Here is a 17772-nt window from a genome sequence, read left to right as displayed (position 1 = left end):
TAGGGTTCTCCAAAGAAATGTAGTGGACCTGTTGAACAACTTGGAAACGGTAGATGGTGATACGTTACAAGTTGAAGAGGTGATTCGCTCGAAGATTGTTGCTGCTAGTTAATTTTCGGGTCTGAAAGGACAAGCTGAGTAATCACGACACTGATGCAAGATCGGGACGTTGTGTCAATATATAAACCCGGCTTCATAATGATACGCTACGTTTTTTCGCCTCGCTAAAAACACCACCTTTCCCTCTCTCTCTCTCTCTCTCTCTGTATTCGCTTCCACTTCGGGCCGGCACAACATGCGATAATGGCATGAAATAGCAGCCTCTCTGATGTGCGCAGCGCATAGTCCTGTTCGCACCTGCGCTACGAAATAACCCACGACTGAGAACCGTGAGCAAGATTTCTTTCGGGAGTTAAGTACGAGCGTGATAACAATTTACGTACGGCACATAGTTAAGTAGACCGGTCTCACGAAAAGCGTGACAGGAATAGAACTGGTACACGTGAGCCGACGGCAACTCAGTTGAGTTGAGATCGTTGAGATCGAAGAAGATAGTATGGGCGTTATTCAGCGTGGGTGTCTACATTCAGGCTAAAGGCCTACCATAAAGCGACAACAGTCGATGAACAGCCCTGAACATCTGCACGGAGGCTCTAAATGTGAACATTTATTCGTGGCATATGTTTTTCTTTACATCTTCTTCCTCACGTTTCGCTCTTTTTCTTTCTGATATATCATAGATCGATTCATTTTCCATTCAGTAACGCACGCATCGTTTGCGACAACTTTACGCAAGAAAGATTGGTTATGGTACACCGATACCGCCATGCAGACGACGGAAAAGAAAAAAAAACGCAAGTGAATTCTTCGTGCCATCAACAGAAGACAGCACAGTTTACGCTCACGATTGGTCCAGAGCTGTCCTTGCCTAAATTGCGTCGCATAGTACATCACGACGACTTGGTACGTCCTTCTGTTACATGTTCCTTTTTCACTCGAGGGTCGAGAAGCTCGGGCAACAATTACTCTAGGTAAGTCTTTTTCAGTGTGGACAGAAGCCTTTGCCTGAATTCTTTGTGGCATCTAATATGAATGACTTTGATGTCAAACAGGGACGTCCTGAGATATTTAGTTGCGCTTCTATTTAGTCGAAATATTTGTGCAATCTCGATGACTGCACCCTGCATGCCTTTGAAGGGGTATGCGAATATTAGGAGACGCCAATGGAAGTACCAATGTTATGGTGCCAGGACCCCCTCTTCGATGGTCTCATGCTTCGCGGCAGAGGCAGGACACTTTATCTCAAGGATGTCATTATAACCGATATACTTATCCGACCTCGTATATAGAAACAATTTGGCGGGATCGACAGCCTGTCCGGTACACTGAAGTGTGGATATGTGGATACGTCAATTGAAATACTTCCGTCGTGTCGTTCTCGTGATCAATTCCATTTTTTCATTATGGAATTGTTTCGGATGCCCCGGGGTAAGTATTACCCGAACTATGCTGGTGTATATGAGAGGTGCCACATCTCCTACCTACCCTGCTCGACTATAGACTTTTGAGGGTTATTCGGTTCCTCAGCTGTGATCGTCCAACGGGCAAGAAACTCATTTGCTTTCGCCACGTATATTGTGCTGCCAAAGTCTGGCTTCTCACAGAATGGGAACCGTAATCTCTGTCATGAGTAGTGCTCCCGCTAATGGGATCCTTAGACCTCGTAGGCTTTCTGACACCCCGAGTTCTACAGCACGTCTCCGCCGTTCTTCTTTCTCTTTGGATCGATAAAGCTTCTTCGTGGCAGAACCAGGCCTCCGTTCCCACTGTTGTCTTCATAAAGATGGGCGCCTGGGGACACGCATGTTTTGTCCCAGAACCACGACCTTCATCGGAATTCGTCGGAATTCGCTGCACTCTGGTCTTCAAGGTGCCTAATGTAGCGAGTCTATGTTGGTTCAGCGTACCAGTCCTTGACCACGCCAAGAAAGCGACGGACACGTACAGATTAAAACTTCTTAGCACCGACCCAACGAGGGAAATTTGTCATAGCCTTGCGTGCGAACGGAGCATAACGTACTTTTCGGGGGGAGGTACATCCTAAGTTGCGTGAGGTACCTTACAGCCTGTTGCAATGGCGTTGAATGGCAAGTCGTGATTTCCCCAGTGTCCAAAGGGCAACGTCACGTACATACACAGAGAACGCCACTTTTCGAGGAATTATCTTCTTATCTTCGAGACATTTGCTTTGTTTACGGGTCACAACCACACACTAAGGTTTCTTCTCCAGTGATTAGAAAGGACACGAAGCTGGGATTGTTTCGAGCTCGGTCACGCAGGTCAGTGCAAACTGAAACGCGATCGCTTTTCTGCCCTGCCGTCAGGAGGCGGGGCACAAATTTCGCTGATACACGCTTCATTGGCAAACCGTCTCACAGGGTCTTCTGACACGTATGACACCATTTTATTTCACCGCCCACGGGCGACAGCCTGTCCCTTATTTGATGAAGGGTCATTGACCCAATCGGTCGCCTTATACCCTACTGGTGACGACATAGGGAAAATACATGTTGTCGGCTACTGTTATCTCGTACCATTATAGCTCTAAACAATAGAATCTGGGAGGAGGAGTACTATGTTCTCGACGAGTGAGGCTGTGTCATGCAAGTGGTTATCGGTCAGACAGACTACGGCTCGACCTAAATGCGGAACAACACGTTATCAGAGAGCAACATTCATTACACGCAGCTGTCAAAAATGCAGGAATCTTTTTGTTTTGTTTTTTCATTCCGTGTTAGCACCGCGAAGCAACTGTGGCTATGAGCAGCGTACAGATATGAACAGCTGAAGAGAGGACAGCAGCAAGGGGACGGGCATAGGGGATTGACATGCGTCCTGGGCCGACTTCAGGGGGAAGTGTGCCAATATTCGTCTGGAAAGTCTTCGGAAAGCCCAGGGAAAAACCTCAGGCTGCACAGACGATGGTAGGATTCGAACACGGCCTTGGCTACAACCAACGCACGCAGCACGCGCACGGCCTTGGCTGCGCTCGGCCCTGCCACTGGTGCAAGAATCGAGAGGACTTCGAATACGCTATGTTACGCATTGTGCGTCTAATAAAAGTTTCTGCAATCCCGCTTTCCCTCTACATTGATATGAGGACAACGCTCCTGCTCTTACGAGGTGCCGTTGCATGCGTGTTGCGCACTTAACGAAGCTGACGACTTCGCAAGCCAGGGGCGTCAGAACGTGGGGCGGTCGCCCTCTGAGTTTTGGCTCCAATGGCCCCGCCCCCCTGAGCATCCACTTTGAGGGTCCCACCACCCCATCTTTCATTCGTAATTATCGTCCGAGAGAGATTCGCTGTCAGTTTCAGCTTTGCTACCGCAGAATGAAAATAAACACCGGTTGAAAAACTCGTGCGTGCTTGTGCGCGTGGGTCACCGGAAGTCCGTAATGAGCACGAACGCGTCACGGGTGTAAATGTGGGGCTACTTTTTCTGCACACGCCCTGTATATGTGACATCGCGAGAGGCATCTTCGTCAGTGAGGCGACCACGGGAGGTCTCGCGTCCCCTGACGTCAGAGTTCGACGGCGAAGATCATTCCAGGGTTTCTATCTTGCCAACAGCGACGCGTACAAGAATAGTTATTTCTCCCTCACTACTGTGGAGTGCGATACAATGCGTGCTTGATGTAAGGAAATGTATGTATCGACGTACGTGTCACAATACAAGAACACGAAGTGTCGCTACGGGCGTTCGGTAAGGTTCGTCTCTTGAGGTCTACCCTGTGGAAACCTCAGAACTTGAAGTAGCCCCAGGCCCTTACCCCTGAGGTAACCCCAGGGCACCAAGTTCTAGGGTAACCCCAGGATCTCAAGCTCTGGGGTAACCTCAAGACCTCAGATGTCCCATAATACCTCAAGGCCTCAGACTCTGAGGTAACCTCATGAATTATTTTCAACAGGGACTCTTGAACCGGCAACCTAATTCAATATCGGCATTCTTTGAATATAGAGGTTTTTGCCCCATGCCGTTATAGGATACTTCACTAGTAAAAAGACATCTCCCAGATACGGTCGGTCCCCTTCTCTTCCTTATCTACACAAATGATCTTCACTTATGTGTAGATAGTTCTGTACGCCTTTATGCTGATGATGTTGTTGTGTACAGAGAAATCAGTGATGTAGAGGACTGCGTTGCTTTACAGAACGACTTGGTCTCCCTTTCTGAATGGTGCAACCAATGGTTAATGGAAATTAATGTTTCTAAGACAAAATGTATGACTTTTTCCAGACGAAATATTAACATACCCAGCGATTATACTCTTAATGATGAAATTCTTGACAAAGTGACCATGTTTAGGTATCTTGGAGTTCTGATTTCCTGTGACCTTTCTTGGAGGGCACATATCGAATACGTTTGTAGTAACTCACTAAGGACACTGGGTTTCTTGCGTCGCACACTTTGTCTCGCTTCACCTGATGTCAAGCTAATCGCGTATTATTCATTGATCCGGCCCAAACTGGAGTACGCGTCTATCATTTGGAACCCGTGGCAAAAATACCTAATTCAAAAACTAGAGTCCGTCCAAACGAAAGCCACTCGTTTTATTTTTAACCTTTATGATAGGGAAACCAGCATGACACAGTTTAAGAGAGACAAAGAAATTCCACTTTTAGAAAATAGGCGCAAGGTCCACAGACTAATAACAATGTATAAGCTTTACAACGCATCATCTTCCTTTGTCACCCCTGCCCCCTTCTTCTCTGACCGCATTCACCACCATTACAGGTTAGCTCTTCCCGTCTGCCGTAGTGAGTATTATAGAAATTCTCCTTTGATATTATCTTTGCGCGACTGGAACTCATTGCCAGCTGATTTTCTATTGCCAATCAATGTAAGTGCTTTTGAAAGGTTGTGCATTGAGTTGTACCTATTTTGAGGTATATAGTGTTTGTATATATTGTCTCCCCCCTTATGTAATGCCTTAGGGCCCTTTAAGGTATTAAAATGAAAATGAAATGAAATGAAATAAGTCACAGACGAATGTAGGTACCCGCCTGTGCAACTGTTGACACAAAATCATTCTCTCTCCCTAATTGCATTCCAGGCTCACAATAGGCTCGTGACTTATAACGACTACTAACGACGACTACGACTACATCTGGTCGAGCCTACAGGAGGACGCGCAAAGAGAGACCTGCATTGTACTACAGAGCTACACAACCCGAAAGCATGAGGACCGCTCTGGCCGTCTTCCTTGTCTGCATTGGCGTTGTGAGCGGTAAGTTAGTACTGCGGTATTGCAGGGTCCTGGAAATGGACTCCCGATGTCTATACGGTCAGTCCCAGTACAGCGCTTTAATCAACAGTCGTGCTCGGGCTTTCGCTTTCTAATAAGGTTACATATTCACCTCTCACCTTTGCTGAATGATTTGCATATCCGTTTCCTGCAGAGGAAGCCACACTTCTTTTTATCATTTGAATGTTATACATACTGATACACATTGCAGAAGCAGAAAACGCGACCACAACTCAATGTGCCTTATAGAATGGACCAATGGGCAAATGACATTCTTCCGCCACCTATGCTTCGAAGAAGTGATCCAACACTCGCATTCGGGATGCCACGAAACACCTATCGTCAAGACGCACCATTAATTCATTACCGTGTTATCGCTTGAGACAAGTTGACTCTCCAGTCACTGCGGTGATCTGGAGCCGTGATGTAGAGCACAGGCTTCTTCACTGCCCACACTATACACACGTTCCCGAACCACACTTTCCGGGTCTCTGAATGACCGCGACTCTCGCCCCCTGTCTTTTTCAAAATGGCTAGGTCCTTGGCCACATCCATCCCACCAACGCTCTCCTCACCTTTTTGGACACTGTAGGACTTCGGTCCTCACTGTGAGCCAACTCATTAGTTCATTTCCCACATTATCACCAGCAATAGGGTAGAGTGTCGCCCATGGTAGTGAAACTCCGAATCATCATCATAAAATGAAGCATATATAAGCAGTCCTTTAGACCAAAGCAAGCGAGTGCTTTGAGTTATACCGTTTATTTTTACACGACATATCTGCCTATGTAGAAGCCGTGGCTCGGTTTTCTTTTCTTTTTTTTCTTTTTTTTTTTCTAATGTGCGATTACTGTGTGCTTCTCACACGAGTGCTACGAGTTTTCGGCATCTTGGGCATTGAACTCTGAACAGCCGAGTGGTCAAATGTATTTTACTAAAAAAGCAAGCTTTCAGACGGAGTCCGTCCTTCATCAGGTGTTAAAGGTGTCGCACCTGATGAAGGGCGGAAGCTTGACCAGCCGCGGAAGGACCTTGAGGAGCTTGAAGGACCGACAGCTTGCTTTTAGCGAAATAAATTATTTGAATGTTTTAATATCTTTAAATACTTATTTCATCCTATTGTTACGTTAAATTGTGACTTGGTGTTTGGTGTTGTTCCACTCCTAGAGTGGAAAACCACCCCACTTCATTGTGAACATATAATTATTGTTGTTGTAGCTGCATTGTTGTGTGACTTTGTGACCAACACTGTTTATTGTTTGTGAGTTATTTGGCATACGAATTCGATCGTTTTCTCGAGATGTATTCGAGGTGTGACAGTAACGACCTGCAGGCACTTTCACAAAATATTGTAATTCACAAACTATCACACACTAAGCTGTTGTACAAATTGCATTCCATTTTCAAAAATGAGAATACGCTGTGTATTGTCATACCTAACTGACCGCTTCCAGTTTGTTGAAGTTAACACGACACCATCCAGTCTATTGCCAGTACATTCAGCGATTCCCAGAAATCAGTCCTAGGGCATCTGTTGTTTCTTTTACACATAAATGATTTGCCAACAGCGTGAGCGTTAACATTGAGCTTTTTGCAGACGATCGCGTTCTATAAAAGGAAGTAAGTTCGACAGTTGATCAAACCTGTTTCCAGGATTCTTTAGGTGCCATGATAGGTTGGTGCGAAAAAAAAACAAAAAAGAAGATGGCTATCAATGAACAAAAGAGTGTTAAAATGACCGTTACCATAAAGAAAATCATGCTGGAGCGTAATTATACAATTAATGGTATTGGGCTATGCAGTTTCAATGTTCAATTGGTCTTCGTGTTTTTTTGCCTGCGTGTTTGTACCGTATTCGTATTGATTATTGTATTGTTTGTATTTCCTGCTTCAATGTATTACCTGCTGCTGTGCCTGCGACTCCTTCTACGACATTTTTTAAACATCAGAAGTGTTCTAAATAAATAAATAAAATAGGTAATATGTGGTAACCACACCTCTAGAGGACAGAAATGTACCAATAGTGATACATTCGAAATTATGGTCGCGTTTCGAAAACGAAACCAACAACCTCCTCTTGTTTGTGTTGTTTGATTTGTTTGTACGAATCCTCGATCACCTTAATTGCTATTGAGATGCATTTTCTAAAACCCATGAAAATTCCGAACGGATGATGCTACCCGGGAACCGTTGTTGGGACTCCTTATACCATTTGTTTACTCTACCCCTGTCTGGATGCCATGCACTGCCATCTGCACTGGCTCACGCCGCGAGCAATCTCATTAATTTTGTAATGTACAATTATTGTGTATTTTCTTGTCTTTTCCAGCGCGACGGGTGGACACATGTAAGCTTCCAGCAGACAAGGGACGGTGCTTCGCGTATTTCCGGCGATTCTTCTACAATGCCGCCACAGGCAAATGTGAGAAGTTCATCTATGGAGGCTGTGGAGGCAACGCAAACAGATTCATCACCCTCGAGGAATGCGAAGCTGCCTGCCCACGTAAGCAAGCACTCACTGCGGTCGAATAATACATAATAATTATAATAATAATAATAATAATAATGGAATGGAATGGAATTTTTATTCAAAACACACACATCAAGGAAAGTCATGAAGGCCCGCCTAAGCCCGAGGGCTTGTGGCCCTATATAATAATATATATAAATAATAATATATAATATATAAATAATAATATATAATATATAAATAATAATAATAATAATAGTAATAATAATAATAATAATAATTTCAATTCAATTCAATTTTATTGGTCTGTTTAATATGATCTCGATTATAACAGTACCAGCCTAAGCCTTGAGGCTTGTGGGCAGGTAACAGTCAGTAGCGTGCTGAAAGAGTCAAACACTGATGACAACAGCAAAGCAAAAAAGGAAAGAGCAAGCAATGAGATACAGATAATGAACCGCCCATTCATATACACAAGAATCCTACGAACTCTCAGAAACACATGGGAAAGGGATAGCTCAAATTGTCTTTACAGCACCTATTACAAAGCGCAGCAAAGATCTTCAAGGCTTTAATTGAATCTAAGTTAAGGGAATCATGCGGCAAAGCATTATATATGACTGGAACATTATAATGCCGCTGTCTTTTACCGTAATTCGTTCGGCACTGTATACACTCGCCAGAAGCCTGCGTACAATACTGGGCCTACCTCGAGCAGCTTCAGACCGTTGCACATTGGTGGAAGGAAGTGAACCACCTGTACAAGCCCTGAGGGTGCAAGAGACACTGCGCCATCACCTGCGCCTGCTGACTCGACATGAAAAAGATCCACTAATCCGGAAGCCTAGTGACAGGTGCCACTCTAAGTTTCACTCGCTCGTCGACGAACACGTCGACCAGCTGCCCACAAACTTTCAACCACCTGCACCCCCAATGGTTGCACCATGGATATTACGGGACCCAGCTGTATCCCTGACTGTGCCTGAATGTCCAAGTAAACGTATCCTCAATGCGGGTGTCATTAAACAGCGAGTCCTGGAGATGATGGCAGAGCTCCACAGCGGCCACTGTCATGTCTACACGGACGGGACATGTACATCGGATTCTTCTTCGTCCGCCTTTGTGGTACCCGAGTGAGGCATTGAAAGGCGTCATCGCCTATCACACATGTCATCGTATGCTGCTGTGGAGATTCACACCATTACCCAAGCTCTTGGATACATTAAGACAGCAAATTGCAATCGATGGGTCGTGTACTGCGACAGCAAAGTCGCTCTATCTGCGCTACTCAGCCGCGACCCATTCTCATCGTGCGCTTCGATGGTGTATGACGCCCTTCTTGTTCACAGCGCTGTTGTTCAGGACGGCCACGAGGTTAAGTTCCAGTGGGTACCCAGTCACTGCGGTATCCCTGGTAATGAAAAGGCTGACTGCCTCGCTGCAGAGGCACACAGTATGCGCCGATGTCGTGCTATTCCATTCACAGCGCACGACGTCCGCCGACTACTACACAACGTCACGTACGCCATTCCTCGTCGACTGTGGTTTACAGACAGCAGCCGTAACCTGAATGTTCTGCGACAGATGGACCCCAACCTAAGATTTTTCGTGCCTGACGGAGTACCCCGAGCTGCCGAGACTCTTGTTCACCGTCTTCGAGCTGGCGTCCCGTTCTGCCGTTCTCTGCTGCACAGGATGGGTCCGGTTGAGTCTGCGTTGTGCCCCGAGTGTGATGTGGTGGAAGACAGCGGTCATGTCTTGCTGGAGTGCCGGCACTTCAGATCAGAGAGAGAGTCACTCCTTGCCGGCATTTTACGCATCACGAATTGCCCAGTGGAGCTGACTCATTTATTGGGTCCTTGGGATACTCCGCGAAATGAACGGAAGGCAATCCGTCTGCTGGTAGCCTTCTTGAGTGAGACTGGTCTCACTACCGTATCGTGAAGACTAAGTTGCGAACTCCATTTTAGTGTGAACTGCTAACACCATATTTTGTAGATCTGAAGTGTGCGATACTGGTTTCCCGTTCTATTGGCTGTGCGCCTGTGAGTATGTGAGGGATCCCGCTGTGATTTGTTTTGATTGCTGTATTTTGATTTTTAGTGTACATAGTGTACATATACAGCTCTTGCAATGGAGCAGGTAGCACCCATGGTGGGTTGCTGAAAGCTCCAAGGTTTGCTTTATTCCACTAATTTACTAACTAACTCTGGATTTCTCAACTGCCGCGTGCAGCGCTTCATGACTTTAAAATCTTGAGACCAATAATGCTTTCGTACAACAGTATTGACAAATAAATTAATAAAATCACGAAGATTATTTTTTAATAATAATAGAATACAATAGAAATAGAAAGAAAAAAATGAAAACGTAGGTCGCACTGGTGCAACCAGCTGTTCCAGGACACTTGACGTGTGGAAGCACTGAATGAATTAAAAGATTATATCAGCACGTATGTCCTTGAGGTAGGTCGTGAGTGCACACAGCGCAGGTTGCTGATGCTGCCTTGGCCAGCTCCCCAGTACCTTCTCAACACTAACTGGTCGGTTGTCAAGTTTCGCGAGGGCGTTCTTCAGTATTCGCCGTCTATAGAGTCTAAGCGTCGGTAGGTGACCAGCACGTGCTCCGTGTTCTCCACAGTTCCGCAAGTTGAACGGTTCGGCGATCCAACGGCACCTATCTTATGAAGGAATGTTGCAGCGAACGAGACGTTGAGTCGCAGGCGATGGATCCTGGCATCTTCGATGGGAGGCAGTAGGTGCAGTTGGGGTCAATTCGCGCGAGGAACGAGTGATTCATGGCGTCGCCTGTCCGCATGGTTTTAGAGAGGCGATTATGTAGGGAGGCCAGCAAGTACGTCGCATCGGATTGCGTGAAGTAGATTTTATGAGTAGTTCTTTTATGGTGAGCAATTCGAGCAGCCTGGTCCGCCTTCTCATTTCCACTGATAATTTCTTTCTGGGGTATCCTTCCTGCTAACCGAAAGTTACCTTCGTATTTATCTTCGTTCTAGTGTGTTATCTTCCCAAATATATATGACCGAATATTGACCAATTAATTATTGACCAATTAATGACATATGGCAGAGGTGACAACGACAACAACAACAACAACTTTATTACGAGATGAAGATTTGGGAGTTTCATCGCCACGGGCGACATGCCTAACTAACCACTTCCAGTTTGTTGAAGTTAACACGACACCATCCAGTCAATTGCCAGTACATTCAGGGGTTCCCCAGAAATCAGTCCTAGGGCCTCTGTTGTTTCTTTTACACATAAATGACATTGCCAACAGCGTGAGCGTTAACATTGAGCTTTTTGCAGACGATCGCGTTCTATATAAGGAAGTAAGTTCGGCAGTTGATGAAACCTGTTTCTAGGATTCTTTAGGTGCCATGGCAGGTTGGTGTGAAAAAAAGGAAGATTGCTATCAATGAACAAAAGAGTGTTAAAATGACCATTACCATAAAGAAAATCTTGCTGGAGCGTATTTACACAATTAATGGTATTGGGCTATGCAGTTTCAATGTTGAATTGGTCTTCGTATTTTTTTGCCTGCGTGTTTGATTATTGTAGTGTTTGTATTTCCTGCTTCAATGTATTCCCTGCTACTGTGCATGCTACTCCTTCTACGACATTTTGTTAAAAATCAGAAGTGTTCTAAATAGATAAATAAAATAGGTCATATGTGGTAACCACACCTCAAGGGACAGAAATGTACTAATAGTCATACATTCAAAATTATGGTCGCGTTTCGAAAACGAAATCAACAACCTCCTCTTGTTTGTGTCGTTTGATTTGTTTGTACGAATCCACGCTCACCTTAATTGCTATTGAGATGCATTTTCTAAAACCCATCAAAATTCCCAACGGATTATGCTATACCCGGGAACCGTTGTTGGGTCTCCTTATACCATTTGTTTTCTGTGCCCCTGTCTGGATGCCATGCACTGCCATCTGCACTGGTTCACGCCTCGAGCAATCCCATTAATTTTGTAATGTACAATTATTGTGTATTTTCTTGAATTTTCCAGCGCGATGGGTGGACATATGTAAGCTTCCAGCAGACCAGGGACCGTGCAAGGCGCACGGCCCGCGATTCTTCTACAATGCCGTCACAGCCAAATGCGAGAAGTTCATCTATGGGGGCTGCCTAGGCAACGCAAACAGATTCAACACCCTCGAGGAATGCGAAGCTGCCTGCCCGCGTAAGCAAGCACTCGATGCGGTCGAATAATACATAATAATCATAATAATAATTTGAATTCAATTCAATTTTATTGGTCTGTTTAACACGATCTCGATTATAACAGTACCAGAATGAGCCTTGAGGCTTGTGGGCAGGTAACAGTCAGTAGCGTGCTAAACGATTCAAACACTGATAACAACAGCAAAGCAAAAAAGAAAAGAGCAAGTAATAAGATACAGATAATGAACCACCCATTAATATACACAAGAATCCTACGAACCCTCAGAAACGCATGGCAAAGGGATAGCTCAAATAGCCTTTACAGTACCTATTACAAAGCGCAGCAAAACCTTCAAGGCTTTAATTGAATCTAAGTCAAGGAAACCATGCGACAAAGCATTAAATATGACTGGAACATTATAATGCCGCTGTCTTTTACTGTAATTCGTGAAAATTCGGGGCACGGTATGCACTTCTGGATTTCTCAACTGCCGCGTGCAGTGCTTCATGACTTTAAAATCTTGAGACCAATAATGCTTTCGTACCACAGTATTGACAAATAAAGTAATAAAGTCCGGAAGATTATTTGCTAATAGTTAATAATAATAATAGAACAGAGTAGAATAGAAATAGAAAGAAAAAAATGAAAGCGTAGGTCGCACTGGTGCGTCCAGCTGCTCCAGGACGCTTGACATGTGGAAGCACTGAACGAATTAAAACATTATATCAGCACGTATGTCCTTGAGGTAGGTCATGAGTGCACACAGCGCAGGTTGCTGGTGCTGCCTTGGCCAGCTCCCCAGTACCTTCTCAACACTAAATGGTCGGTTGTCAAGTTTCGCGAGGGCGTTCTTCAGTATTCGCCGTCTAGAGTCGGTAGGTGACCAGCACGCGCTCCGTGTTCTCCACAGTTCCGCAAGTTGAACAGTTCGGCGATCCAACGACACCTATCTTATGAAGGAATGCTGCTGCGAACGGGACGTTGAGTCGCAGGCGATGGACGACGGACTCTAACGGCCTTGGCAACTTCGGTGGGAGGCAGTAGGTGCAGTTGGGATCGATTCGCGCGAGGAACGCTTGATTCATGGCGTCGCCTGTCCGCATGGTTTTAGAGAGGCGATTCCGTAGGGAGGCCAGCAAGTACGTCGCATCGGATTGCGTGAAGTAGATTTTATAAGTAGTTCTTTTATGGTGAGCAATTCGAGCAGCCTGGTCCGCCTTCTCATTTCCACTGATAATTTCTTTCTGGGGTACCCTTCCTGCTAACCGAACGTTACCTTCGTATCGATCTTCGTTCTGGTGTGTTATCTTCCCAAATATATAGGACCGAATATAGCATATGGCAGAGGTGACAACAGCAACAATAACTTTATTACGAGATGTAGACTGGGGAGTTTCATCGCTACGGACGATACGCTACCCATTGCTGGTGGTGATGCGGGCAATGAAGTAATGAGCCCCTTCACAATAAGCATCGAAGTCCTATTGCGTCCCGTAAGGGAAAGAGAGCCTTGGGGGCAGAGCGTTGGTCGGCTGGATGTGGCCCGCTTGTAGTGTAAATTGTATGCCTGTTGCTTCACAGTACCTTTAAAAGTGCTTTCGGGGTACAGCATTGCAGCATTGGTGGGCTGGGGGGGGGGGGGGAGGGGATATATTTATTAGGCGAAAAGGGAAAAAAAAAACGGGGGAAAGGTCAGCCAAACGAGACGTCGGCCTGCTATTTCAGAAATAAGTAAATAAATAATTAAATAAAATTAAGAAATAAGAAATAAATAAAAAGAAAATATTTCGCCATGGTCAAGGCAAGTTTGGCATAGTGACAGGGTGAGAGTCTAGCTGATTTAGGGACGCTGAAAGTGTGGATCTGAAGGGTTGGCAGTGACGGCAATGGAGGAGGGTGCGCTTTAGATCTCCCAGATCGCTTCAGTGCGGCATCCATAGGAGAGTCAACTTGTCGCAAGCGGTGCCACTGAGCTGCGAAAGCAGACGTGACAAAAAGACAGAGTAAACCTGGAAGTATAGATTTACTATGCTCACTGTTACATTGTTACTAGCTTTACATTGTTAGTTTTATGAAGCAATAATTGCTAATCATTTACACCAGCCTTGCAAAAAAAATGACAAGCGTAAAAGTATAAGGGTTAACTTTACTATACTTATGTTGACAGCAGTAACCCACTTTTCAATTAAATGTTGGTGTAGGCAGACTAAAAAAGTTTGCGTCGTCCTTGACCACTGTCCAGTTCACGTGGTCAAATAATTTAATAATAATTAATAATAATTGGGTGCTTACGTCGCGAGACAACTGAGGTCATGAGCGGTGCAACAGCGGTCGGTTTGTGGATTGCTTTTGCCCACCTGAGGGTTCTTTAACGTTCGATGAAAGCTCATCACACGGCACCCCGTATTTAACATCCCTCGCGGAAGACGGCGTCTCTAAGCAACTTGTACCCTGCCTCCAAGTTGCTGGCGTCCTCGGTTGCCCGCGATCTCGGAATCAGAAGGCGAACACGCTACCGACTGAGCCACCGAGGCCAGAGGTCAAATAATTTAGTAGATAATATATAAATAATAATATATAAATAATAGATATTTACGGATATCTATACCTTGGTACTTTAGACAGATAATCACCAATATTGTATCGGTACATTTGTGCTAAAATGAGATTCCACTTGCAAAACAACAGTATTTTGTTGTCCTCGATATCCTGTATTTTCCAACAAACAACAATATGTCCGTGAGATGCATGTTGGCATACGGTCCCGCTGGCATCGTTCGCCAGGAAGTGGTTTTCTTGGCGACCTCCACATATTTTTCCTATATTAAAGTAAAAGATTTGCGCATGCGTTTCATGACGTCACAGCAGGCTTGCGTTGTTACACTGACCGTGCGTTCACACGAGCGACACTCCCTAGAATACTCTGGCGGAAGATTGAAAAAAAAAAAAAAACGCCATAGCTTTGTCCTGTCACGACGAGAGAGCGAGAGCTCAACGTCGTGTCTTCACGTACACTCGTAACCGTGGTGAATATCCTGCAGCACAGCCACAAGACATTCCGTAGCAGACGACAAGAGAAGACGCTAGCATTGTCGTCTGCTAAGTTCGCGGTACGTCACCTCCGATGTTCCGGCACCGTGTGAATGCTCGATGTAATATGGGACTAAACTTCGGCTCCGTGAGCATTTCTTTTTCGCTTGTTCTCCCACTAGAATCTTCGGAATACTCGGAATCACGGATTCGTGAGGATGTCCTGCGTGTGAATACACGGTGTCTTACACCTATACCGCGTGACAGAAGCGTGATACATACCCTCTCTATCTCTAATGTTGAATTCCAATGGCAGATTCGGAGCGCTTCCAGAGCAAGTTTTGTTGCTCCGCAGAGAGCAAGTCTGTTCGATTGGCAGATTGGGAACAGTTCTGGAGTCTTCCAATGGGAGCTTCGGAGCGGCATTCGTGCCGCTCGGTCGCTCCAGGGAGCAACCCAGACTGCTCCGCCAAAACAGACAGATTCAACCGGAACTCTACGTGTCGTGTCACTTGTCGCTCGTGCTTCCTATTTCCTGTCTCTGCTTCGGCAACATGGCCGCTTCCCGAGGCGTCTTCGCCGTGACTACGTTAGCAATTTTGTTTCTTGAAGAAAGCAATAAGCCAGACATCACCAGGGCAACGTTAGGAGGACCTTGGTGTTGGAAAACATGACATTGTATCGGAACATGAGTACAAGCTTCTTCTTCCTCCGTCTCTGGCCGCCATCCACTAAAGGAGATTGGCCAGGGCTAAACTCAAAGTTGGGCGCAAGTGTTCCAGTCGCAGATTCGGACCACTTGCTCTAGGCCAGATCAAGCCGCTCCACTGCGGAGTGTGCCACTTGCTCCGACTCTGCCACTGGAATTCAATATTAGATGTGGAACCCGCGTTGTCAACACGCAATATGAGAGGCTATGCGCAACTTAACAACAATGAAGACTCGAATGTAATGAAAAAAAAAAACGAAAAATGAAAAACAAATACGTTCAATACAAAAGGACGAAACTATATCTAGTTCCCGATTCGTGTCTTCATATCGACTGCTTAACCTCTTCGTCAACTTCTTTCTTCAGAACGCGCAACCAGAGCCCAGAAGCCTTACCTAAAGAAGAGTTACAGGCAGGGCTTTGAACACGACAAGGGCCCTGACTTTGACGTGTTTTGTGGACAAGCGCCAAAAATGGGGAACTGTCTGGCAGCTTTTGAGAGGTGGTTTTTCAACGTGAACAGTGGACGGTGTGAGACATTCGTCTATGGCGGGTGCGGAGGCAACGAGAACAGCTACATGACAAAGGACGAGTGCGAGGCCTCATGCTACCGTGAGTGCTCAATTTCGGAACAACTGGACATGCCCCCTTTTTAGACGCCTTGTACTAAAAAGGCCTTTCAAAAAACGATACTACGTTACGACATACAATACATGTCCACCATTCCTCCAAGGTTCATTTCATGTGCCCTCTATACCAGCAGAATTAATAAAAGAACAAAACCGCAACCCATCATCGAGTAGTAGAAATGCTGCTTTGTTGAGCAGGTAATATGTTTCACGTTGCTCCATCTGTCGTCGACTTCCAGCGAGTATCATATCTTGAATTCATATTTGGAAAGGACAACCTACGAAAATCCTCTTATAATGACGCGAACGACGAGACATCCCTGATCTTTGGCCTTCCTATGTATATAACATTTCATTCTCATTTATATGTCTCGTAATTGCCTTTTGATTTTTGTGTTCGCAGGTTAGTTGCCGCCCTCGTCAGGAAAATGTCCCGTGCTCGAGTGAATGCCCAAGTCCCTGTGACATGGAATTCAGCGATTCCGGGATTGGTTAGCCATTGATGGTCCACTATAGATACTGGCTGGCTGTTTGTGTTTGGCGTGTAATAAAGGCTATAATGTTTCTTCGTATGCCCATAGTTCACTTTAGATAAGCAGTGGAACAGCTGATGTGAAGACCATTCAAAACACTCGTAGGGCTCACGTGTATACAGTATACAATATACGGGCAGCTAAAAAGCATCGTATAGGAAGCAAGATCCGTCCCAAGACGTAGGAGGAATGGAATGTAACTTCATTTGGAAGGCATGCCTCCGTTTCCTCTCCTTCTTACTTTCTCCTTTTTATTAAAGACACTAACTTCACCATTTGGCTGCATCAGAGCAATTGAACACCCCTGATTTCGTTGACTGACAACCGATGAATGCAGAGTAGTAGGTACGAGGTTTCGTGACTAACCTCTCTGAAAAAATGGCTAGGAAGCAAGCGAGCTGGTGAAGATGATGCATAATGTAAAAGCCCCGAGACTAGGGAACACGAAGGGACAGACACAACACGAAGTCTGAAACACAGCTCAAATTGAGCTGTGTTTGAGACTTCGCGTTGCACCTCGTGTGCAACCTCTCTGCACGACCTCTCTTACACAACCCCCCGCAAATAATTACCACCCTCCCCTACTCTTTTTTTTTGTTCCGTGTCAGCGCCGCGAGGCAAGGTATGGCTATGATCGGCGTACAGACGTGGTCAGCAGGAAGGAGTGGTAGACGGGAGGCGGGGAAGGATCCGTCCTGGGCCGATCTCAAGGGAACTATTGTGCCGACATTCGTCTGCAAAGCCTTCAGAAAACCCAGGAGAAACCTCAGACAGCAAAGCCGGCGGTAGGATTCGAACCCACCACCTCCCAGTGTTCACCACGACCTTGGGTACCACCAACGATCCGGGTGGTAGTCTCCGGGACTACCCGTACTTGGCGAACTTCGCTTGTGAAGCCCCGA

General features: G+C 45.6%; 1 protein-coding gene and 2 long non-coding RNA genes across 5 annotated transcripts in view; 1 reads left to right on the top strand and 2 right to left on the bottom strand.

The window, feature by feature from the left end:
• The window catches only part of LOC135397058 (uncharacterized), a 113329-nt gene that overhangs the window by 61344 nt on the left and 34213 nt on the right, over positions 1 to 17772 (bottom strand). The gene's annotated exons all lie outside the window — the stretch shown is intronic.
• LOC135397049 (BPTI/Kunitz domain-containing protein-like) lies at positions 762 to 16909 on the top strand. Of its 3 annotated transcripts, XM_064628377.1 has the most exons (7): positions 762 to 1031; positions 4797 to 4819; positions 5116 to 5289; positions 7637 to 7810; positions 11814 to 11987; positions 16075 to 16320; positions 16741 to 16909. In XM_064628377.1, exons 3-7 carry the CDS (start codon positions 5241 to 5243, stop codon positions 16743 to 16745), a joined length of 648 nt encoding a protein of 215 aa, XP_064484447.1. In that variant the 5' UTR covers positions 762 to 1031; positions 4797 to 4819; positions 5116 to 5240; the 3' UTR covers positions 16746 to 16909. The 3 variants fall into 3 exon arrangements, with proteins under 3 accessions (XP_064484447.1, XP_064484448.1, XP_064484446.1); XM_064628378.1 differs by lacking the exon at positions 4797 to 4819 and having other exon boundaries at positions 762 to 963; XM_064628376.1 differs by lacking the exon at positions 4797 to 4819.
• On the bottom strand, positions 12035 to 15639 carry LOC135397051 (uncharacterized). The gene is made up of 2 exons (XR_010423575.1): positions 15282 to 15639; positions 12035 to 15222 (listed from the first exon to the last, which is right to left on the bottom strand). It is a non-coding gene; the product is annotated as an uncharacterized LOC135397051 (long non-coding RNA).

Source organism: Ornithodoros turicata, chromosome 6 (genome assembly GCF_037126465.1).
Source record: "Ornithodoros turicata isolate Travis chromosome 6, ASM3712646v1, whole genome shotgun sequence".
NCBI lineage: Eukaryota > Metazoa > Arthropoda > Arachnida > Ixodida > Argasidae > Ornithodoros > Ornithodoros turicata.
The sequence above is the reverse complement of the archived record's forward strand: the minus strand, read 5'-3'. Positions and strand labels throughout refer to the sequence as shown.